The sequence below is a fragment of the Gasterosteus aculeatus genome, chromosome 8, assembly GCF_964276395.1.
Source record: "Gasterosteus aculeatus chromosome 8, fGasAcu3.hap1.1, whole genome shotgun sequence".
NCBI classification, from domain to species: domain Eukaryota; kingdom Metazoa; phylum Chordata; class Actinopteri; order Perciformes; family Gasterosteidae; genus Gasterosteus; species Gasterosteus aculeatus.
In genome coordinates this window covers 8,881,163-8,906,363 of record NC_135695.1, presented here as the reverse complement: position 1 = coordinate 8,906,363, position 25,201 = coordinate 8,881,163, and the positions used below count along the sequence as shown (strand labels likewise).

The following is a 25,201-nucleotide window of genomic DNA, read 5'->3' as shown; positions in this document are numbered from 1 at the left end:
CATTCGAATCTGCAGTAGATTTCATTCAGCTCGTCTGCCAGGCGGAGGTCATTCATGGAGTGTGTGGTTTTTGGCTTGTAGTCTGTGAGGTGTTTGAGGCCTCTTCAAACCGAAGCAGAGTCACTTCCTCAGAACTGTTGTTGGAGTTTCTCAGAGTACAGTCGTTTAGCATCTCTCACCACCTTGCTAAACTTGTATTTTGACTCACAGACAAAGACATTTTTCTTAAAACTCCAAGTTGAGAGAGAGATGGATATAATGAGGGAGATGAGGATATTAAGAGGGATAAGGGGTGAGAGGGAATGTGAAAGTGGAAAGAGAAAGAAGGGAGGAGAGAGAAGCTGATTTGAAACAAGAGAAGATAAGATAAAATAATCCTTCATCATTCCCACAGTGGTGAAATTGACAGGATTACAGCAGCAAAGGGGACAAAGTGCATAGATATAGTGTATAGTCAAACAAAGGTCAAAACAGTAATAAAAAGCAGTAATAAAATAATAAACATTAACTGAAATGATACTGAAATATTTTCAACCTGAGGTGGTGTATGTGTTCTGGAAAGGTTTAACACATCTGAAAGTACAACAACCCGGACTGTTACATTATTGGACGATAAAGTACAGCCTCTCGTACCTTATTGCGTAAATAATGCACACCTACTGACTCACTCTCAACCAATGAAAACGCTGGATTTCATCTACCTGTATTATAATCTCACTTATAGCATCTATTAAAAAAACCTTACTTAACCAAAACCTATAAGAATAGCTTCATTTTCACTTTCAATGTGTGGGTGTGGGTGAGTACATAAAGCGCCGTTCTACCAGAGCTGCAGCAGACACTTTCTACACTGTCAGGACTTCATCTGCAGCATCTACCATACTCTTCAATCTAAATATGGCGAGAATGTTAGGTAAGTCAGAAACTAATCCCTGTTTTAAAATGCAATTATTGAAGAGTTATACAGCAGTGCTCACTGCTGATCTCTATTTTTGTGAAATGTTCCTCTGTACCTCATATAAACTAAGGCTGCCATTCAAAAGTCAAAAAATGGGGTGAAGGAGAATTCATGAGGAGTCAAGAAAACATGTGTTAAGAGAATCCAACTACACTTTCACTTAAATGGTTAATGATGAAGGCGGATGTCTGTGGTCTACCTTCGCTAAACCACACCCAAGGACTACAGAAAGTACACGTTTAGGATGTTGCTGCGTTGCAATCAGGCTGTTTAAAAAACTTTTGCTTTTTCAATCGTGTTGTGAAGGAGAGAATGTCTCCTGTGTGCAGTAATATAAATTCATGTGTGTCAATGTGTCAGGGCTATTTATTTATCTTACATTTAATCACATGCCTAGCTTGTTTTTATTTTTACTGATGTTCAAACTAAATAAATGCAAATTGAGAGAAACGTAAGGATTGTCAATGTCACTTAATTAACATGAATCCCATTGGTTTGTGACTGTATAAGGGTAATTGTTGAACTTGCTCAAAATATATACCGCTCATTATCATAGACGGCTGAATTTTGCGTCACTATAAATATAACCAGAAGGAAATCGAGGGACAGTTTAAGTAAGTTCCGTGTTTCCTTTTCTAGGGGAGCTTTGAAGGAAGCATTGAAGCACCTTTCCTTAGTAGAATTTAAACAACTCTTCAGGTTATTTATGTTCTTCAACGTTATTTTACTCAGTTAGAACCCTTGTTAAAGTTAAGCTTAAGGTAAATTACTTTTTGATTGCATCCTGATGACTTGTTGACTTTTTGTGACCAAGATTGTAACCTGACTTTACATTCTGGGATTCTTCTATTCCCTGAAAAACCATGATTTCTTGAACACAAGTCAAATGCAAAGATGTTGAGTAGTTGAGTCAGATTAATCCAGTTTTTGTTAATTTGTTCTCTTTTTTGTTATTACATTGTTATTCAGTGTGTATATTGTTTAATTGGAGTTCTTGGAAATGCTGATTATTTGGTTTTTGATTTGTCCAAGTTTGTGTAGGAGCTGCCTATGTGGAATATATTGAATGGTATATATGTTGGATTGATGCTCCCTTTATTAACTTGTTCATATTGACATCATGTTTGCAGCAGGTGCTACTGAGATGAGCTGATTAGACAGTTTTTGTACCGTGTAACGGAATGTGTTTTTTGTGTATTTAATTAACTTACAGATCTCCTGTCATTTGCGTTAAAAATGAACTCAGTGTGTCTGCAGCTCAAATGTGGCTTCTTTTCTCCAATATCTGCACCAGTCGCATTGAGTACTACATGTGTACAGCCTGATGTTTATTCTTATTGAGTGTCACGTATTCTTCTACACAGGGAGCCACAGAAAAAATGATGAGGAGCTGAGGATAATGATGGTGGGGAAGACTGGGACCGGGAAGAGTGCCACTGGAAACACCATTCTGGGACGGCCTTTCTTTGAGTCAAAGTGCAGTAGAAAGTCCATGACTGTGGACTGTTCCAAGGGCAGAACCACAGTGGATGGACAACAGGTCGCTGTTATCGACACCCCGGGCCTGTTTGACACCAGGTTTGGTCTGGATAAGACAACTGAAGATGTCTGCCAGTGCATCACTTACGCTGCTCCTGGGCCTCATGTGTTCCTGGTGGTCATCAGGCTGGGCAGATACCCTGAAGAGGAAAAGCACACAGTGCAGAGAATTCAAGAGATCTTTGGCCAGGCTGCAGACAGATACAGCATGGTCCTCTTTACTCATGGTGATCTTCTTGAAGGCACTATTGAAGACTTCTTGGTGGATTGCAAAGACCTGCGGGAACTTGTGGAGAGATGTAACGGCCAGTACCATGTCTTCAACAATAAGCTGAAGGATCGCTCTCAGGTCACTGAGCTGCTCCAGAAGATCCGAAATGTAGCCCAGAAGAACGGAGGAAGCCACTACACCAACGAGATGTTCCAAGAGGCTGAGAGGGTCGTTGAAGAGAAGAAACAAAGTATCCTGAAAGAAAAAGAAGAGCAAATACGCAAAGAGGAACTGGAGAGGAAACTAAGGAAGAAATATGAAGAAGAGATGAAGAAAATAAGTGAACAACTCCAGGCTGACAGAGAGAGGGAGAAGAAAGAGAGAGAGGAGGAGATGAAGAGAGAAGGAGAGAGGATGAATGAGGAGAGAAAGGGGGAGAAGGAAGAGAGAGAAGCAGAGAGAAAGAGAGAAAGAGAGGAGAAAGAAAAGGAAATGGCAAAAATTAAAGACGGCCAGTACCATGTCTTCAACAATAAGCTGAAGGATCGCTCTCAGGTCACTGAGCTGCTCCAGAAGATCCAAAATGTAGCCCAGAAGAACGGAGGAAGCCACTACACCAACGAGATGTTCCAAAAGGCTGAGAGGGTCATCGAAGAGAAGAAACAAGAGGGGTTCGATCCTCTGAATGCACTGGCGAAAGCTGGTGGATTTTTAGTTACCCAACTAATCCAACTAACAGTTAGCGAGGTTAAGCGGGACCTTTGGTCTTCCTTCTTTTCTGCAATAACCGAGTAACACATTCGGGAATATATGAAACAACAAAACATATCATCCACATAATCTACATTTCCCTTGATCCATCATATTATACTCTCACATTGAAATCTTATTTTCATTATTCTTTTGATAAGGCCTAAGGAGGTATTCAGTGTGTGAAATGTTTGAGTATCATTTTGCATTTTGCACGGTCTGTCGTTAAAGCATTCTTTGAGAAAGTTATGTAAGACTGTATCACATGCTACACTGAAGTGGTAATAAACATGTACTATTATGACCAAACATTTTCCAGAGAAATCATTTACTGTTCAACAAGAGGTTGAAAGGACTCAAGTCTTCATTGAAAATGAAAAAGACACAGATGACCCCCATTCAAAAATCAGCAAAGGTCTAGAATCTCTTGTCTGGTTGTGCTTGTAACAACTGACAGCACATCTACTGTGAACTTGATGTAACTCTAAAAATGTGACAAGATGTGGAGCATCATTAGAGGCCTTGAATAGAAACAAGGCATTCAGCACAGCTCTACAATTTAGCATAACTCAATTGCTTCCCCAAGTTCAAATCCATCAACACTAGTGTTTCAAATGATTCAAGAGTTTGGATCCTTTCCACAGCTGGAAAGCAGAGTTCACAGCCAGATGTTCCTCCTCCTACTCGCGTCTACTCCGCTTCCACCCGTAACTGCACAAGGCCGAGTGCAGCCATCAGTCGCACTAGTTAGTGGCAGCTTTCTTCTATTGGATTAAGGCTTTTCATAAGGTGCCAGGAGAGGTTTAGAGAGCTAGAATTTAAGCTGTAGGGAATTGTTTAGTAATAGAGAGAAAAGATATTAGTCCCATAATGGGGAAATTCACAGGATTGCGCAGCAAAGTAGACAGTGCACATACATGGTAAAATACAAGAGCAGCAGTAAAAGTAAGTAATATACATAATGGTAGACAAAAATGAAAAAGAAGTACCACAGTAATTAAATATACTAAGACCTAAATAAATATACGTCTATCTACGCACTATCAAAGCCGTTTTGTTATTGTTTACTGTTTAACCTCCCACCACTTAGGGGGAGGAGCTATGTTTCAATTAGGCCGCAAAGTCGATAATCAGCAGGATTACCTGCGACAGGTGTTTGTGGGAAGGAAAATCATTTGATGTGTCACAAAATAAAGGACATCAAAGACAATTGGAGATGTCTCAAAGAATATTTAAAGCGTCAAAACAAGAACACCAACCAATGTGACCTCACTTTTGATAGGCAAAAGAGTCACCATACACATAGTGTCCCCCAGTGGTTATTGCACATTGTGATTTTTATTGCACATATGTTTTAGTTTTCCATAGTAATGTTCTGTGGTTCACTGGGTGCAGAGTTGTTTGTGCAGCCTGCAGTAGCAGGCTTTACCACATATCTCATGAGTTATTTCCTTTAGAAATGTTTGTCTTCTAATAATTTGTTATTCCAACGACCTTTGAAGAAAGGATTATGTATTTTGATTGGGAAATCAGGGCAATATTACAACTAGAAAATGCATTTCCTACCGAAAATGTGTTAGAATGCTGAAAGCTGAAATGGATTTTTCAGAATTGCTAAAAATACAGAAATTAGAAAAGCTGATATTAATTTGAAAGAATTGCTGAATATACAGAAATGAGGACAGGTCAAATGAATTGCAAAACTTGCAAAACATACAGAAATTATTAAAATATTGCTGTAGATACAGACATCAGAAAAGCTGAAATTATTTTAAAGAATTGCTGATAATACAGAAATGGGAGAAGCTGAAATGAATTTTAATAGACTAGCTGAGAATACAAAATTAATTTTAAATAGTAAGAGTCAACGCAATGGACCGTTTGAATGCTAGAAATCCGTCTGCGTTGCCAGCGGTTACCAGGGTAACATTAGGAGAAAAGTTAATTAGTTAATATAAATAACTAACCCTGGTCCAACGGGATGTGTTAGCACCAGTAGTTTGCTACACGCACACTAGTTGCTCTGATATTTATTTTCCACGCATTGTGTCAGTAAAGGCAGAGCAGAGGCCGTTCAAGGAGACTCCCGAGTAAACGTGTTCACATCTCCACCAGTAGGTGGCAGAAGACATGCATTTAAACTAGAGGGTGGATACCCGGCCCGTACCCGACGGGTCGGGCCGGGTTCGGATAAATATTTAGAAAATATAGTCGAGCTCGGGTCGGGCTCGGACACATCAGCGCGATAAGGCATTGAACGTCAATCAACATCTGCTTCCCATGATGTAGAACCTCGGTTCCCAAACAGCGCTTGTTTGTTTGAGCGAGTATATTTATCTGTTGATGCTTTAAAATAAGTTTGAGTTGAGTTAAATAAAGGCAGGCTATTTATTTAAAAAAACGTTCGTGAATGTGTCATTATTATGAACAGTTGAGGCATTGACTCCGTCGGGCTCGGGTCGGGTTCGGACAAAATAGTTTAAAGGCTGTCGGACGCGGGCCGGGCTCGGACAGAAAAAGTCGTCCCGATCCATGCTCTAATTTAAACCATAGATTAAATTATATTTAACTGTGTTATTTATCTATAAGAGATGTATTTAATGCTGTTTAGATCATGTGGTTTTTCATTTTCAACCATTGTTGTATTCATCTTATTATATTAATTTCATTTAAGAACCAAACAATAGTTTGCCACAATTTCCTGATTAGTTATTTATATTAACTAACTTTTCTCCTAATGTTACCCTGGTAACCGCTGGCATCGACGGATTTCTAGCATGCAAACGTTTCATTGCGTCCAAAAGCTTACAAAATGATTTATTTACACATAATGACTATGATGATTTTGATGCATTTACTGCCTATCGTATTATGACTCACAAGCTCAGAGATGAATCTCATCATTTAAACAATTGTGTTGCCATAATGCATCTGTATTAAAAGATGAACATCAATTGTATGTTTGCTTTCAGTTGAAGGAGCAACAGTCAAAACCCGCGCTTTCTACAGTACAGCCTAATTTATCTTATCTGATCTTATCTTATTTGGCAGGGAAAGCACAGAATATATGAACGAGGGACACATGAAGCCAGATAGCTAATTCAATGTCGCATCATTAACATGAATCCCATTAGTTTGTGACCATATAAAATACATTGTTAAACCTCAAAATATAAATATCACTTGTTAACTTTTTCATCGCATCCTAATACTTTAATAGACTAGGTAAAACACACGGTTCACTCGTGACTTACCAAGATTCTTCTTTTCCCTGAAAATCACGATATCTTGATCACTAGCAAAATTTTAAGAAAAATGATGCATAATTAAAATCAGATTGATGCGGTTTTTGGTAAAAGTTCATTTTCTCTTGTTTTCGTCATTGTATTGCCATTTAGTAGGGGGTTGAATAGTCGTTACGGAGGTTCCACTGTCAGCCGACACGGGGCAGTGCAAAACAACTGCTGCCTCTTCCTTTATTGTTGGATTGGATGGTTCTTTTCTCCAACATCTGTATGAGGAGCATGTGTGCAACCTGATATTAATTCTTATTGAGTGTCACGTATTCTTCTACACAGGAAGCATCAGAAAAAAGGATGAGATGTCATTTAAAGAGATGTTACGATAAAATACAGTAGGGACAGCTAAACCGCCGTTTTTATTTATCTTTGTTATTTATTGTTTTTACTTGGCCTTTATGTAATGAGAAGCCAGTCTTTTTTAGAGAACGGCTGCATTCTTCTTTTAACCCTAAAGGCGAGTCAAGCTTTGTGCTGCTTAGAAGAACTACTGCAATTTCTTGTAAATGGTGAGGGGGCTAAATTAAGGATTTAACCGCCAGTGGGAGTGCGTCAGTACATAAAGAGCCGTTCTGTCAGCGCTGCACGAGACACTTTCACATCATCTGCAGCATCTCCTCCACTCTGTGACCCAAACATGGCCAGAAACGCCGGTAAGTCAGAAATCCTTGTTTTAAAGTACAGTTATTAAATGGTTCCGTTGCAGAGCTAAGCGCTGATCTCTTATTTTGTGAAATATTCCTCTTTACTTCATATAAACAAAGCTGCTATCGACAGAAAAATGGTGTAAAGTACAATTTCAGTCAGGAAAAGAAAAATATGTGTTCACAGAATGCGTATTTCTAAACGTTATTAACGTTATATAAAACGTTGTTGTGTCTAATTGCTATAGGAAAGTTACTTTGATGAGAAAAAGCAGTGAGAACGCACACTGATTATGAAGATCTTTTAATGCACTTTTTGGAGGTTTTGTAGCGTGACATTTTATTGTGAAGGCCAGAACTACGGTCCAGGATATGTTTAGTCTCCTATATGCTGACATTCACGGTAAACGCATTGTAATGGCCCACATCGGGAGCGAGCACTAAAAGATTAACGTGTACATGCAACTTCAATAAAAGCTATTTAATCAATATTATAATACGGGTAGATAAAATCCAGCGTTTTGATTGGTTGAGAGTGAGTCACAAGGTGTGCATTTTTGAGCAACAATGTACAGTACCTGTTCACATTGACCTGCGCGTTACTACACACTGAAAATAGCAGTTAGATTTAGTTGGTTGTCATTTCAGTTTTTAGCTCAGTGGCGATCACCAAAAAATGCAAGCTTTCAACACCAGATCATTTTGGTGGTCGTCATAACCGATGTGAATTAATAATAAGTTGCGAGAACCAATGCTGTTTACATGCACGTAGGGGGACTATTTTCTTTAGGCTACTGAAGTGCCTTATAATACGGTTACCAGCAACATTATAAATAGTAAGTAAATAGCTGCCTTTCAGCAAAGTAGTTGTCGGCACCAAACGTTGTGTGTCGCATCTCAGTATGGCCTAGAGAAATTCTGTTTTTGAAACTGAAGAGAAGAAACAACGTCTTCTGAAAGAGAAAGAAGAGCAAATACGCAAAGAGAAAGAAGAACCGGTGAGGAAAGTAAGGAAGAAATATGAAGAAGAGATGATGAAAATTAGTGAACAACTCCAGGCTGACAGAGAGAGGGAGAAGGAAGAGAGAGAGGAGGAGATGAAGAGAGATAGAGTGAGGATGAATGAGGAGAGAAAGAGGGAGAAGGAAGAGAGAGAAGCAGAGAGAAGGAGCAAGAGAGAAATGGACATTGCAAAAATGAAGAAACAGCATGACAGAGAACTGAGGGAAGGACTAGAAAAGATGCAGTCAAAGTATGAAAAAGATGCCAGAGAGGAAGCTGAGGGGTTCAATCCACTGTACAATTTGATGGAAGCTGGTGAATTTTATTAAGGGACTCAAAAAGTTAGGAGAGCTTTTCAAATTTTGATTTCTCAGGCAGTTAAACTAAAAGACTTATATGAAACAGTGGTTCACTACACGCACATTATTTATTTGTGGGCCCTCTGTAAACCTTTCTGCAGAACTATACTGAGGCTGTTCACACATGATATGCTGTGATACAAAGGTTCCTGCTCTCGATCTTCATCTGTAGCTTCAGTTTCCAATTTAGTCTCTCTGCATGACATGAGCTGATCAGGCTGAAAACCTACTAAGAATCTACTATAAAGAACATGCAGGACAAATGATCAGAGGTGTCAAAAGTATTCACATTCATTACTCAAGTAGAAGTATAGATACTAGGGTTTAAAAAGACTTCTGTAGAAGATGACATATCAAATCAAGCTTTTTACTTAAGTAAAAGTTTAAAAGGTGGTTTCAAAACTACTTAAAGTATAAAAGTAAAAGTAATGTGGAAGTGGAAAATCCAAGGACAAACTCTTGCTGTGTAACCTTGCTCACAGAACATGTCAGTCCATTACAATATGATCAGAAGGTGCCTTCAGATCACGTGACCTGCCGTTTGGATGATGGAAAATGGCGATATTCAGAGAGGAAACGCTAAAACAGGAACAAATGTATCAACCTGCATGCTGCATAACTTAAATGAAACGAGAACCCATTTTCCAGGGAGGCTTACTGACATGAGTCAGAAGACGGACACGCACGTTGTTCCTATTGACTCCTATTTACTACTTCATGTGGGAGAGGGGCGCACCCCATTATAATGACGGGAAACACTGAACTGGCTGCGGTCGGTTATCAAAACATTGGCCAAATAACCAAATATTCAAGCTTTATGTAAATAAAAAAATCTGTTAAAAATACCGTGAAATACTGCAGCTATGGTTGCCAGAACTCCACTGTAAAAATGACAGCGTCAACGTATTAGATGCGATTAGATACAGGATGTTTTTTTAACTGTAAATTTCACAGTTCAGAACCATTATTTGTTTACGGTAATTTACTTAAAATAACAACATACGGTAAAATACCGGCAGCTGTAGTTGCCAGAACTTCACCATAAAATCGGCAACGTCCACGTATAAGACATTATGGTATGTTTTTTGGCAGTTGTAAATTTCTATGGCAGTTGTCTATACGGAGAGCTGCCATATTTCCTGCAGTCTGCTGCCATTTCTTGTAAATTGTGTGTCAGACTCAAGACACGCGTGCCAAATCCGGCCAAATTTCCAGTTGAGAACCGTTTTGTTTAGGGAAAACCACTATTAAAAAAACGGATACACTGCAGAAAGAAATCCGTGAAATATACAGTAAATTACCGTTTTGTTTGTATAAGACAATATTGTATGTTTTTTAAAACAGCATTTATTCTGTGAACCTAATTAAGATCTTTCTCAGAGATGAACACAGTACAACTGTATGAGTTACGCTATTTTATTTCAAAGTTCAAAGCAAATTGCCAGCAACTGTATTTGCCAGAATTCCATTGCAAAAAAATAAGGTATAATTTATTACAATTGGTTGGCATATATTTCAGTCAACATCAGGAAATATTAAATAAAGCTTATTGTAAATCAAGATCCAGGAAGCGGAGCGGTTCGGGACCTTCTGCTTGAGGACTTGTATCCTCAGGTGTTCACTGCGGATTGGGATGATCCTCTCAGTTAGATTGATGCACTAGATTGAGCAGATACACATTCACTGCCTTCTTGTGTTTAACTGAGCTTCAATGACCTAGAAGAAACCAACACTATGAATATATTTCCACTTTATAGTTAATCAAAATTAATAAGAGTCAGGTTGAATGTTAAAAGAGGACCCATTTTAGCACAAAGGCATCAACGTGGCAAAATACAGGACAAGGTGACCAAATAGCCAAATGGCATGAATACGTAGTTACCACTCTGACGACAGAACGATCTGGCACAGAACGGCAGGAAGACCCGGGTTGATGTAGGAGAGTCCCCTGATGGCTGATTGCCGTCAGCTGTTCCAGCCACACCCTTCGGGGATGAACAGGAGGAGACCACAGCTCCTTGCAGAGACAGAGGAAACACAGGCAAAGCAAACAAACACACGGGGAGCTGCTGGACCGACAGCATGACATTCACTCTCAAGACTCAATCAAGACTTATCTTCATGTTTCATGTGGTTCATTTTTCAACAACCAGGATTACTGCACATCTAATTAATCACATCAATTATATATTTGTGTGAGAAATGTGAGCGGTGAATGAGGATTTGACCATGAAAACGTTTTTACATCCAATCACTGGACAACTCACAGCGCGTCCTTCCAAGAGATCCATCCATCCATTCCATCCATTTTCAACCGCTTATCCGGGGTCGGGTCGCGGGGGCAACAGCTCCAGCAGGGTGATAATCAAAAGTTATTTTCATGGGCTTAGTTGGGGGTTTGCTGTCTTGTCTTGATTTAAGAGTTAGGTAAGGGGTAAGCAGGATCTGCCAAGCAGGCAGACACGAGTCTGACAGGATGGGGAGTCAGTTTATGTCCTGGCTGAGGAATGCAAGGTCTGCGGGTCAACTAGAAGATTTACCAGCCAAAGGGGGGTTAGAGACACACCAACACTATTCAACATACACACTCTGTTTACGATGTTTACGTTAAGTCAGGAGTCTGGACATTGGATGTGACCGGATCTTAGATGCGGGAGGTGGAAGGTCCTCCTCTACGCCAGTTTAGGGCCAATAGAAATATTTCCTTCTCTGTCTTTCAAGGGTTATAAAACATGATGTTCTTGCTGATGTTAGTTAGTTGTTCTTTTCCGGCCTGTGTGCTGCCTGAACTGCTCCTGCCTTTGCAAACGCAGCGCTGATACTTGACCTGTGATCTGACAAATAAATTTCCCAGAACGAGAGAAGTCATTCGGCTGAATTTTTGATAACCCCGACCAGGCTCCAAATCTTGAACACGTATTCTTACAATTTGGTGACCCCGACGTGATTTGCTGACCTGGACAAAGAAAGACGGGGACGTCCGTTTTCCGGACCGAGCTGAAAGGACCGGCGGCGTGGTTCAGCATTGACAACAGGCGCGCAAAACAGAATCGGGTGAGCAGACAACCTTTTGTTCTAAATGAATAAAATGTCTGTAATTGGATACTTCTAAAAAGATTTGTTGTCAACTGCAGAATTCGTCTCTGTCCATTGACTGAATAAGGTCGTTATAAGACCATTAAATTTAAAACTAAATTTGAAAATTTCCTGTTGATCACATGTAAAGTATAAGCACATACTCACACTGAATTCAACGTTAGGGAAAGTGAATAAGTGTCCATAGGTTTAGGGATTTAGGTAAAAATGTATATAATCTTAGTCGGTAGAAATCCAAGTTGCAATCCGTGTGGTACGTAGATACCTCTGGTAACTGCAGTCCCACGTTTGCATGCAGTGGACTGGCAGTTTAGAACAGTGTAGGGGTTTAGGTTTAGGTTTAGGGACTTAGGTAAATATATGAAGAGTTTAAAAAGGAATGACGGGGCTCACTTGAGTTCCCTGAGGTCGACTCTTAGTCTGTAGAAATCCAATCCGTGTGGTACGTAGATACCTCTGGTGACTGGGGTCCCACGTTTGCATGCAGTGGACTGGCAGTTTAGAATAGAGCAGGGATTTATGTTAATCTTAGTCTGTAGAAATCCAAGTTGCAATCCGTGTGGTACGTAGATACCTCTGGTCCTGCAGTCCTACTCGTGTGATTCTTGGACTGGCAGGTTAGAATATTAGATGAAGAAATAAGGACACAGGGAAAGATTTGTTGTTTTTCATACTGGGAAATGTGTGGGTGGTTGGTGTAACTCCTGGTGTTTTACCGAACCTGGAAGCTGGGCGTATCAGGACTTGAAAAAGGACTGAGAATCCGACAGTGAAAAGTGTTTGACCGGATTACACATCTGTGGGGATATGTATTAAAGGGTAAAAGGGAAAATCATAGTTAAATGATGGTGGTATAAATACGAGAGAAATAAAACAATACGAGTGAACTGGTGTTATAAGCCTCAACAATCGAGCGCTGTATTCCTCTAATACAGTAGAAGGTTCTTGATTGGGTTCACAGTATTGGGCATTGAGTCCTCTCTCTTGTGTTCAAAAACCACGTGTGAATAAATAAATAACCTGTGATGAAAATGGAGGAAACCATAACGATATGGGAGAGGTGTAAAGAAGGCACTGTGGGTTTCGCCCTATTTAAGACTTATAAGAGACATATGGATAAAACCCTAGAAAAAGATAGGAAATGTGTAACAAAAAAATATATGAAGTGGGTTGCACAGATGCAGGAAAGAGGAATGTTTGGAAGGGAGACAGATTCTCAACCAACAGGCGAGCAGCTGCAGGACCATCTTAGGATGGCGAGAAGAGGAAAAGACCAAGCGCTTGCGCTCCTTGCCGTTAAGGGGAGATTTTGTGGAAAAGAGAAGAAAAGTGCAGAAAAGGCAGATGAGTTCTTAGTGGACTGTAGAACATTTCTGGGAGAAATAAATGCGGTATTCGTGAGTAAGACGGCAATGCAGTTGCCGCAAACCAAAGCAAGAGAAGAGAAAGTGCATGAGACCGGTTGTAAATCTAGTGCGCCTCCTCCCTACTCGACAGGCCCATATGCGGAGGCTAATCGGTTGTTAAATGAACCACATCAGATGCCACTGAGGCAAGGGAAAGCTACTAATCCAGGAGAATCTCAAGTTTTGGTAGTTCAAAAAGGGTTGTTACAGGTAACCCCATATCCACATGAAGAGAATGATGGGGTGGAGAAGGTTTCTGCTTTTCTCTCAGAGACGGTACAATATTTGGAGGACAGGCCCCAGCCGGAGCCTGTCGATTGGAGTAATCCTAACACAACACAGGGTCACTCGACAGTCATAAAGAAGCGGCAACCCGAGCACAGACCTATGACCTCATTTAATGTAGGGGGAGGAAGAGTTGCAGGAGAAGAAACTTTGTTAGAAGTCATAGCCCAGGCAGAGCGGCAATCAATCACCCGGCGTGGACAGGATGAGCGGGGGAGGCAGGTTGAGTCAGAGGAAGATGAGCCTGTCCCTGCAGATGATTAGGACGAGGAATTTCAGGAGCATGGAGCAGAGCTAGAGTCACAAAAACCACAGTCATCTACTCCGATGGAGCGCCATGAGACAGGGGTTAAGAGGTAATAGGAACAGATATTATCAGGGGAATGCAGCCAGAGCGAATGTGCATCAATGTAATGATTTGAAACCTAAGTCAAAAATCAGACGGGATGCTCCGGCCTCTCATCAACTACCACTGTTAACGGCTATTTGTAGAGACGGAAGTGAAAAAACAACATATGCGCCACTCGCATTGTCAGACCTAAGCATGATGAAGCTCGCATTACCTAAAATAGAGAAAGGTGGTGCAGCGTGGATTCGTGGGTTCCTTGCTCAGTGTGCGGGTAGTGTTCCCGGTTTGGGGGATCTTAGAAGAATTTTTGTGGCGTGTGCCTCACTAGCTGACCTCCAGAAGTTAGAGGGGGAAGCCGGGACCTCTGACCTCCCTGACGGGGAGCCTCTGGCAAATTGGGTGTCAGTGCTCTGGCCAAAGCTCAGACTCCAATATCCTGTGAAGGTGGCTACCACAGAACTCACTTATGTTCCCCCACACGACAGTGAGGGTGGAAATAGTTATTTAAGGAGAGTCGGAGAATTATGGGACAACAAGTTAGGGGAAGGTGTCATGGATGATCACAGAACCGAGCTTCTTTTTCGCGGCGCCATAGAGTCATCTGTCTCGGAGACAACTAAGAGGAATAGTGGGGTTGTCTGACATGAATTTTGATGCTTGGTCCTCACAGATTAAACACTATGTGGACCGGAGCAAAGAAAAATATGATAAGGAAAAGGGTGAATTAAACAATATTCAGTTACAATTGGCGAGAGCACAGCTGAAGGAAAGCAGAGAGAAGTTGAACCAGGGCAAGAGTGAAGCCAAACAGATGACCCAAACAACAGCGCCATCTCAGGGGGAAGGGCCACCTCAATATGACCCTTATCCAGACCCCCCTCCCTTCCCATGTGCGCCAGCCTGCCAGCAGCCACAACAGGCCGTGTACACTCCTCCACAGGCTTACTATCCCCAACCTTATGCCCCGCAACCACCACACATGATGGGGGCCCCACTGTACGGTGGCTTCAGGCAACCGAAAAGACAGTGGGTAGGGGGAAATCGTGGCCGAGTTCCAAACAATTTAGGGCAGTTTAGACAACGACAGAATACTTGTTTCAGCTGTGGGCAGCTTGGACATTGGTCCGACGCATGCCCCCATCCACCTCAGGGTCAGAGGCCTCAGTCCAACCCAGCTCAATACCCTTATGATATCTATCCACCACAAGCACCACATACACTACAACAGGGTAATAGCCTGCGGCATCAGGCCCCAGGTCATCAGCAAATGCCATAGGGGTGCCCAGATCCGACGGCTGACGGTAACCTGTTTCCAGAACCCATGGTGACTCTGACAATAAACTGAAGAGATTACAGATGTATGCTGGACTCAGGTGCTAGGTATTCCACAATAAACACGCCACTGCCACCATCAAGGAATACTGTGCCAGTTATCGGATTTTCGGGTCAATCAGAGGAGTGGCCACTTTCTATTCGAGTCCCATGTAAATGGAAATCACTCTGTTTTGACCAATCCTTTTTGGTTTCCACTGCCTGCCCGATTAACCTGGTGGGAAGAGACATTTTGTTTTCCCAAAATATCATTATGCAAATGACGAAGGGATGTATCACTGTAACATTCCCGGATGGGACACAGCAACGATGTGCCACACCCCACTCTTATGGCCACCAGTTGCTGCAAGCTGAAGTTCAACAGACGCTGAATGACGAAGCAGAGGTCTGGTGGGGGAGAGTGGAGGACTATGATCAAACTGTTCTGCATGAGACTGTCCGCCGTTGGGGCCCATGGTTCAAGGTATTACACCCGACTGAACTGTGGTGGCGGGCGTGGTTTTGGCTCGTCTGCAGCGGGAGAGAGGGGGGAGTGGCTCAGGGAACGGTGCCAGGTGGGAGCAATTGGCATCTGCACAGCTGATGCCAATCTAACGTTGTGTTTGTGTCTTTTTAAGAGCAGTGAGAGCGGCGACAAGGGGAGAGACGCGGGGACCTCACTGCTCCGTGTGTGTGTGTGAAAACTGCAATAAAAACATATTGTATTGCGACCAACCCTGCCGTGTCGTGTTGTCTCTGCGCCCCGAGAACCTACAGTCGTGACAGTGGCACCCAACGTAGCGGGGGAACGGCGGAATGACCGACGAGCAGCAGCAGGGGATGCCGGCTCAGCCAATCCTGGCGCTGGGTCGGATGATCGGTGAGCTGGCGGCCATCCAGCGGGACCAGGCGGAGGCCAATCGACAGTTCCTGGGGGCGCTCCAAGCCCAGGTGGGGCGTCAGGCCCAGGCTCTGGAGCAACTGGCGGCGCGACCGGCCGACGCTCAGCGAACGCCCGGGCCCACGGCGCTGACCGGACTGGCGCTCCATCGCATGACAGCGGAAGATGACGCGCAGTCCTTTTTGGAGGCCTTTGAGGCGATGGCAGAGGCGTGCAGCTGGCCGGCGGAGGAGTGGTCGGTCCGGCTTCTGCCTCTCTTATCCGGGGAGGCGCAGACGGCGGCCATGGGGCTGCCACCGGCGGCCCGGCGGGACTACGCATCCGTGCGTAAGGCGGTCACCGACAGGCTGGGGCTGCTGCCAGAGGACCATCGCCGGCGGTTTCGGCAGACCAGGTTGGAGCCGGGGGACCGGCCATTCGCGTACGGACAGCGGCTCAAAGACGCCGCGAACAGATGGCTGCTGCCCAACGGCGTTGGGGGGATGGAGGCCGTAATGGAGAAGGTGGTCCTGGAGCAGTTTGCGGAGGGGCTCCCGGCCCGGACGGCAGCGTGGGTGAAGTACCACCGCCCACCGACCCTCAAAGCGGCCATCACCCTCGCAGAGGATCACCTGGCGGTGCACCCCAGCGGTCAGCGGGACGAGGAGGGTACGCCATCCCCGGCCCGACCGGCGCGACGGCGAGAGGGGCAGCTGCCGCCGGTGGAACGACCCGTGCCGGCCCCGCGACGGACTTCGTTCCTTCCGGCCCGCTACCCGCCGACCGCAGAGCGCTCCGGTGCCCTTCCCGACCCACAGGGGGGTTCTCAAACGCCGGGGCAGGAATGTTGGAGGTGCGGGCAGCCCGGGCACCTCCGGAGAGAGTGTCCGCTGATGGAGGTGGGACAGGTGATTCGGGTTGCCGGCGTTCCAACACCCTCCCCCGGTCCGGGAGCGACGTACCGCGTTCCGGTAAGAATCCAGGGGGGTATACGCCAGGCGTTGGTTGATTCGGGCTGCATGCAGTCTATGATTCACCAGAGCCTGGTTCGGCCCGGGGCATTGGTGGAGGCGTCACGGGTGAGAATAAGGTGTGTGCATGGGGACGTTCACGAGTATCCCATAGTGTCCGTAGAATTTAGGCATAGAGGGAAAAAGCATAGTGTGAAGGCAGCGGTTAGCTCCCGCCTGACGCACCCTGTGATTTTGGGAACAGATTGGCCAGGATTTGATAAGCTAATGGGGCTGGCCGCGGGGGTGCGTTCACGACCGACAGGGTTATGCGGTATGTGCGCGGTGCTCAGCGGTGACGCGAGGTCGTCCGACGCTGCAGACGGGGAGGGCGAGTCGGCGGAGCCTCTCGTAGAGACTCCGCCGGTTCCCGGGTTTCGCTCCATGGAAGATTTTCCACTCGAGCAGTCTCGTGACGATACTCTACGCTCAGCCTACGACCAAGTGATTAGGATTGATGGTCAGTTGGTGCGCCCTGACGCGGCGCAATCATATCCGCACTTTTCATTGATTAGGGACAGACTGTATAGAGTGAGTCGTGACACTCTGACGGGGCAGGAAAACACCCAGTTGCTGGTGCCGAAAAGCCGTCGGGAAATGATTTTCCAGGCGGCTCATTATAACCCGATGGCGGGGCATATGGGATACGAAAAAACGCTAGACCGGATAATGACCCGATTTTATTGGCCAGGCATCCGGGGGGACGTGCGCCGCCGGTGCGCGTCCTGCCCGGAGTGTCAGTTAGTAAACGCTCCGGCCATCCCGAGGGCGCCGTTGCGTCCTCTGCCGTTGGTGGAGGTTCCGTTCGAGCGGATCGGGATGGACCTCATCGGGCCGTTTCACCGGAGCGCACGCGGATATCGCTTTGTCTTAGTCCTCATGGATTACGCAACGCGATATCCGGAGGCAGTACCGTTGCGCAATATCTCTGCAAAGAGTGTCGCGCAGGCTCTGTTTCAGGTCATCTCCCGAGTCGGAATCCCTAGAGAGATTCTGACTGACCAGGGCACCTCGTTCATGTCGCGCACACTGAGAGAGCTTTACGGGTTACTGGGCATCAAGTCCATTCGCACTAGCGTGTATCACCCGCAGACGGATGGGCTGGTGGAACGTATGAATAAGACTCTGAAGTCCATGATCCGTAAATTTATTAGCGAAGATGAACGTAATTGGGATAACTGGCTTGACCCTCTGTTGTTTGCAGTGCGGGAGGTTCCCCAGGCCTCCACGGGGTTTTCTCCCTTTGAACTTTTGTTTGGCAGGACGCCGAGGGGGGTGCTGGACCTAATTAAGGAAAGCTGGGAGGAAGGTCCGAGCCCTGGCAAGAACGAGATCCAGTACGTCCTGGACCTGCGAGCAAAGCTCCACACACTGGGTAAAATGTCACGAGAGAATTTGCTCCAGGCCCAGGAACGGCAACAACGGCTGTACAACAGAGGAGCCAGGCTGCGGCAATTCACGCCGGGAGAAAAGGTACTTGTGTTACTTCCTTCTTCCAACTCTAAACTCCTGGCTAAGTGGCAAGGGCCCTTTGAGGTCACACGGCAGGTGGGGGATGTCGACTATGAGGTGGTGCGGTCTGACCGGGGCGGAGCGACGCAAATATACCACCTAAACCTCCTGAAAGCCTGGAGGGAGGCGGAGTCTGTTGCCCTGGTGTCCGCGGTACCGGAAAGAGAAGAGCTGGGGCCGGAGGTGCCAAAAGCGGCTGATCCCACCCCGCTCCCGTACGAGGCCCGTCTCTCCGAGGACCAGAGAACGGACATCGCCCAGTTGCAGAAGCAGTTTGCTGACGTGTTCTCCCCCCTGCCAGGCCGGACCGACCTGATAGCTCACCGAATCGAGACGCCCCCGGGGGTGACGGTGAGATCACGTCCCTACAGGATGCCCGAACACAAAAGAAAAGTGGTTCAGGGGGAATTGGCTAGTATGTTGGAGATGGGGGTAATAGAAGAGTCCCACAGCGCCTGGTGTAGCCCCATCGTTCTTGTGCCTAAGAAAGATGGGTCGGTACGGTTCTGTGTGGACTATCGCAGGGTGAATAATGTGTCACGGTTTGATGCCTACCCGATGCCCCGGGTCGACGAACTCCTGGACCGGCTGGGTTCTGCACGTTTCTTTACGACACTGGATTTAACCAAGGGCTACTGGCAGATTCCTCTGTCTCCAGAGTCCAAGGAAAAAACGGCGTTCTCCACTCCGTATGGGTTATACCAATTTACCACACTTCCCTTTGGCTTGTTCGGTGCTCCGGCCAGGTTCCAGCGTCTCATGGATCGGGTGCTGCGTCCCCACGCTGCATATGCTGCCGCCTACTTGGATGACGTCATTATCCACAGCACCACCTGGGCGGAGCATGTGCGGCGGGTGGGCGCGGTGCTGGAGTCCCTGAGACGGGCGGGGCTCACCGCCAACCCGGGGAAGTGTGCAGTTGGACGGAGGGAGGTCCGGTATCTGGGGTACCACTTGGGGGGCGGGCAGGTGCGTCCTCAGGTAGACAAGACGACGGCGATTGCGGCCTGCCCGCGGCCCAAGACGAAAAAAGAGGTGAGGCGGTTCTTGGGGCTGGCGGGGTATTACAGGCGGTTCATTCCCGGCTTCGCGGACCTCACCAGCCCCTTGACCGACCTGACCCGGAGAGGTGCGTCAGATCCGGTCCAGTGGTCGGAGCAGTGCCAGCAGGCGTTTGAGAAGGTGAAACAGACTCTTTGTGGGGAACCACTCCTCCATACCCCTGACTTTTCTTTTCCCTTCACTCTGCAGACTGACGCATCGGACAGAGGGCTGGGGGCCGTTTTGTCCCAGGAGGTGGAGGGGGTCGACCGCCCAGTCTTATACATCAGCCGGAAGCTGTCCGAGAGGGAGGCCAGGTACAGCACGGTGGAAAAGGAGTGCCTGGCCATCCGGTGGGCGGTGGACTCTCTGCGCTACTACCTCCTGGGACGCTCTTTCACCCTCTGTTCGGACCACGCCCCGCTCCAATGGCTCCACCGCATGAAGGATACCAACGCCCGGATCACCCGGTGGTATCTGGCGCTACAGCCTTTTAACTTCAGAGTGGTCCATAGGCCGGGGGCGCAGATGGTCGTGGCAGACTTCCTCTCCCGCCCTCTTGGGGGGGGGGGGGAGTAGGTTAGGCCGGTGGGCTTCCCGGCCTAAGTCGGGCGGTGGGGGTATGTGGTGGCGGGCGTGGTTTTGGCTCGTCTGCAGCGGGAGAGAGGGGGGAGTGGCTCAGGGAACGGTGCCAGGTGGGAGCAATTGGCATCTGCACAGCTGATGCCAATCTAACGTTGTGTTTGTGTCTTTTTAAGAGCAGTGAGAGCGGCGACAAGGGGAGAGACGCGGGGACCTCACTGCTCCGTGTGTGTGTGTGAAAACTGCAATAAAAACATATTGTATTGCGACCAACCCTGCCGTGTCGTGTTGTCTCTGCGCCCCGAGAACCTACAGTCGTGACATGAACCACCTGCGGATCCTCCTCATTGCACGATGAACTATTCGCTGTCTCCTGATGAGAACTATGACACCCTGTGGAGTGGACTTGAGTTTGAAAGTGAGGTCCATGGACATCCTGCTGTTAAGGTCCGAGAGATCTATGTGGGGAAACAAGGTGTGGCAGCTGCGGTGGAACTAACCTCTGAGTTACAAGTTCTATATGCGCTACAAGAGACCTCTGCTCCTCACATCACCTTGCTCATCCAACGCGGAGGAGAAGCTAAGAACATGGGGCCGATGGTTAAAGCGGGGGTTGATGCCACGGACTGGGTGCCCACTCAAAATGTTAACTTGCATTACTCTCAGGCTAATGACATGTACCGTATTGCACATACCTCAGAAGTAAAACTCATACCAGAGAAACACCTGCTAAGCCGCACACATGGTAGGGAAAATACTGACCATGACAACACACAGCTCATGCTAGATGATTTTCCTGACATTTTGGACAAAAGGGGGGAGCTGATGTGGGATTGATTCCAATGGCCCCAGTGGTAATTGAATTAAGAACCGGAACGGTCCCAATTTACCGTCCTCAGTACCCCTTAAGGGAGGAACAAATCGCAAGGATAGAAAAAACAATTGAAGGGTTGCTGCAGGCAGGTGTATTGGAGAGGACGGGGTCCCCCTGGAATACCCCGATTGACCCGGTCCCTAAACCCGGAAAGCCTGACTATAGAATGGTGCATGATTTGAGGCTCGTCAACAAAGTTGTAGTACCAACTCACTATGGCACCCCAAATCCTTATACAATGTTAAATGCAATAGGCCCTGATAAAAGATGGTTCACCTGCATTGACCTGGCGAATGCTTTTTTCTGTGTCCCTCTAGCTGTGCGCTCGAGACAAATATTTGCGTTTACGTATAAGGGGCGCCAATATACATATACGCGGTTACCACAGGGTTATGTGGACTCACCATCAATTTTTAACCATGTTCTGAAGACCATTTTGGCCGAGTTGGAACTACCAGAAGGAGTTGTTTTACTACAATATGTGGATGACATCCTGCTAGCAGGGACTAGTTCAGAAACGATTATGTCTACAAGAACGGTTCTGCAGTGGTTACAGGAAAACGGCTTCAAAGTGTCTAAATCGAAATTGCAGGTTGGGAGACAGAAGGTGAATTTTCTGTGGAGAATTGTGTCACCATCAGGGCAAGCTTTGACTGACACACAGAAGTCGTCCATTTTGCAACATCCTCGGCCCACGACGGTTAGAGAAATGATGAAATTCTTAGGACTTGTAACATGGAGCTAGAATATTATACCTGATTTCTCGGTGCAGGTGGCTCCCTTGAGGGCGCTAATATTGGGTGCAGGCTATAAAAACTACTCAAAACCTTTGGTGTGGACCCGGGAGGCGGAGACTGCATTTATTGCCACCAAGCAGGCCATGGCCAGCGCAGCCACGTTTCACCCCCCTGACTACTCGGGACCCTTCCATCTGGATGTTGATGAAAAGAACGGATTTGTGAATTCCGTTCTGTTTCAAAAGGGGGAGGGTAACACAGATCGTAAGGTTTTGATGTACTATAGTGGTAAGCTGGATAACGTGGAAATAGGGCATCCCTCGTGTGTCAGAAACGTAGCTGCTATTGGAAGAGCGTTGATTAAAACGGCCCATATAACAATGGAACACCAGACTGTTGTGCACACATCGCATGGAATAGTTGCGTTCTTACAGTCAAACGCGTTCACACTTTCCACGGCAAGACAATCAGTCATTGAAAATTAAGAGATAAGGTTGTGTAAGATTTAAATGAGGAATGAAGGTGATAAGGAATTAGGAGAGTTGTTGTATATATTGTCCATTTTTTGGATTAATGTTTGTAGTTTTTCGAGTTTTCTCCTAAATTCAGAGATGGGCGGTAAATTGTTGAGTGCTGCTATTGAGTGTATAGTGCACGATACACTTGATACAGTATCTTGATGATGGAAGCAAATGTCTGATCAAAGGAACATTTATAGCACCAGTACACGAAATATGGAAACTTGTTACAGACGGTCATCCTGTAATGTTCAACAAGTAGTACACCCTTACATTTGGACACGCTAACCATGAGAGGTTGGTGATCTATCAGTAATGAATGAATAGATTGGATCAAACTTGTTATAATTCGGTGCTTAATCATAAACACGAGGACACTCTTCAGGTCTCACCTCACTGGGTTGTAAACTTTAATACATTCTCACGTCGCGTGTACGGTCCATCGTGCTCGGTCTGGTTACAAGGCAGTGTTTCACAATAACTGTCCGTGTGACTCACGGAACTAAACAATAGTTCCTACTTATAGTTCCTATTGTTACATCCTTTCTCTTTTCAGAGTTAGAGCTGTTATCTCAACATTTGACTGTGACCAACAAGCACGATTATAATACTGACACTGACTATTGCTAAATTATAAACAATTCAATATGCTCATCTATAAAACCTTCTCTCAGCAACTGCTGAACATAGCTTATAACTAACTAAAAACACAGCATCACCAATTTCACAGTGAGATAACACTCAACCATTCGCTACGAACATGAAATGTGCAAATGATCACAACAATATCAAATAAACCATAACTTTTGCGCTTGTACAATTTTCACGTGTCAGGTGCATGTAAACATCAGCATTCATCTGCATGATACCACACAGTCCTTATATCGACGTGGCTGCACCACTGTACGCCCGGCTCTGGTCGTGACAGGGGTGTCTCCGCCACCAGTGTCTCTGGGTGCATGTTCTGTTGCGATCCTGTGGGGGACAGGAACAGACTCTGCAGGTTCCTGTCTCACAGCCTGTGGCTGACTGGGAATGCTGATCTCCATATCGAGAGGGTCACTAAAGGTCACACCAGGTGCACGCCTGAGGTGTCTGCGATTTCTCCTAATGACACTTCCAGATTGCAACTGAACCTCATAGGACCTCCCATCAACTGGCTTCAGCACCCTGCCTAGTCTCCAGACAGCGTTGGGTGGGAGTGGCTGTATCCTCACACAGTCACTCGTGGCAAGTGTGTCCAAGTCTCTCGCTGATTTGTTGTAATATGTACCCTGACGTTGCTGCCTGTTCTTCAGCTTCTGGCTGACCTGAACGAGTTTTGGCCTGAGCAGGGTTGCTTTCGTTGGCAGCAGTGTTTTGGTACGGCGACTGAGTAGTCGCTGTGCTGGGCTACTATGCAGGCCCTGTGACGGTGTGTTGCGGTGGTCCAGAATTGCAAGATAAGGATCCTGTCCAGCTGCTTTGGCTTTCATGAGAAGTCTCTTTGCCGTCTTGACAGCTGATTCTGCTTTGCCATTGCTCTGCGGGTAGCCAGGTGACGAGGTCACATGCTGAAATCCCCACAGTTCGCAGAATTTTTGGAAGTCCTGGGACGCGTATTGTGGGCCGTTGTCTGACATCACTGAATCCGGAATGCCTTGGCGGGCAAAATGAGCTTTCAGTTTCTTTATCACTGTGGTGGATTTGGTATCTACCAGGTAGTCTATTTCCCAAAAGTTCGACCAATAATCCACAGTGATGAGATAGTTCTTGTTGTCAAACACAAACAGATCTGTGCCCACCTTCGCCCATGGCCTGCTTGGAACCTCATGCGACATCAATGTTTCTTTTTGCTGTTTATTGTCCATCGACCTGCAGATATCACACTTGGCTATATACGTCTTAATCTGGTCGTTCATGCCCAGCCAGTAGACACACTCTCTAGCTCTACGTAGGCATCCTTCAACACCCAGATGCGATGAGTGTAATCGACCAGTGATGTCTGATCTCAGCTTGTCAGGAATTACGGCACGCTCACCCCTGAAGACTATTCCATCTTGGTGGCTTAATTCTCCTTGTAATGAGAAGTAAGGCCTGATTTCACTCGGTACCTGTGATTTGTCCTTGGGCCATCTCTGGCTCATTGTTTTAATGAGAAGCTGCAATGTGGTGTCTTTTTCTGTGGCAGACCTTATGTCATGTAGTCTGTCTGAGGAGATCGGTAAGTGTTGCACCATGTTGACAGTCTCCAGCTCAGCTTCCACCGGTGTACTCTCAGGAAGATAGGCTCTGCTGAGAGTGTCGGCCAGTAACATGTCTCTTCCAGGCACATAAATGACATCCAAGTCATATTTTTGTATGCGCAGCATCATGCTCTGCAGCCTTTTGGGTGCACTCAGCAGGGGTTTGCGTACAATGGTTTCTAACGGCTTATGATCACTCTGTACAGTGACTTTGCGGCCATATGTGTATTGGTGGAATTTCTCCATGCTGAAAACCACTGCTAAAAACTCTTTTTCTATTTGGGCATAGCGCCCCTCAGTTTGTGTAAGTGCCCTGCTTGCGAAAGCGACTGGCTTCCCCATCTGCATCAGTGCTGCGCCCAAACCTGTGTCTGAAGCGTCACACTGTACTGTCAGCTCCTCCTCAGGGTTGTAATATCTCAATACTGGAGCATTCGCAATTGTCTCTTTCAGGTTGAGGAATGCCTCCTCATGTTCTGTTGTCCATGTCCACTCACTGTCCTTGTGTGTCAGGTCTCTCAATACCTTGCATTGGTCTGAGAGGTGTGGGCAAAACTTGGTGAGGTAATTAACCATACCTATCAGCCTCTGCACTGCTTTTACATCCGTCGGT

General features: G+C 46.0%; 1 protein-coding gene and 1 long non-coding RNA gene across 2 annotated transcripts in view; both read left to right on the top strand.

The window, feature by feature from the left end:
• The first annotated feature begins 801 nt into the window (after positions 1–801).
• Positions 802–3,973, top strand: LOC144411422 (GTPase IMAP family member 7-like). Its single transcript, XM_078108072.1, has 2 exons — positions 802–913; positions 2,323–3,973. Exons 1-2 carry the CDS (start codon positions 898–900, stop codon positions 3,501–3,503), a joined length of 1,197 nt encoding a protein of 398 aa, XP_077964198.1. The 5' UTR covers positions 802–897; the 3' UTR covers positions 3,504–3,973.
• A 3,078-nt stretch (positions 3,974–7,051) lies between these two features.
• Positions 7,052–25,201, top strand: part of LOC144411425 (uncharacterized) — a 59,086-nt gene continuing 40,936 nt past the window's right edge. Inside the window, exon 1 of the long non-coding RNA XR_013468587.1 lies at positions 7,052–7,410. This is a non-coding gene — a long non-coding RNA (uncharacterized LOC144411425). The remainder of the gene's footprint in view (positions 7,411–25,201) is intronic.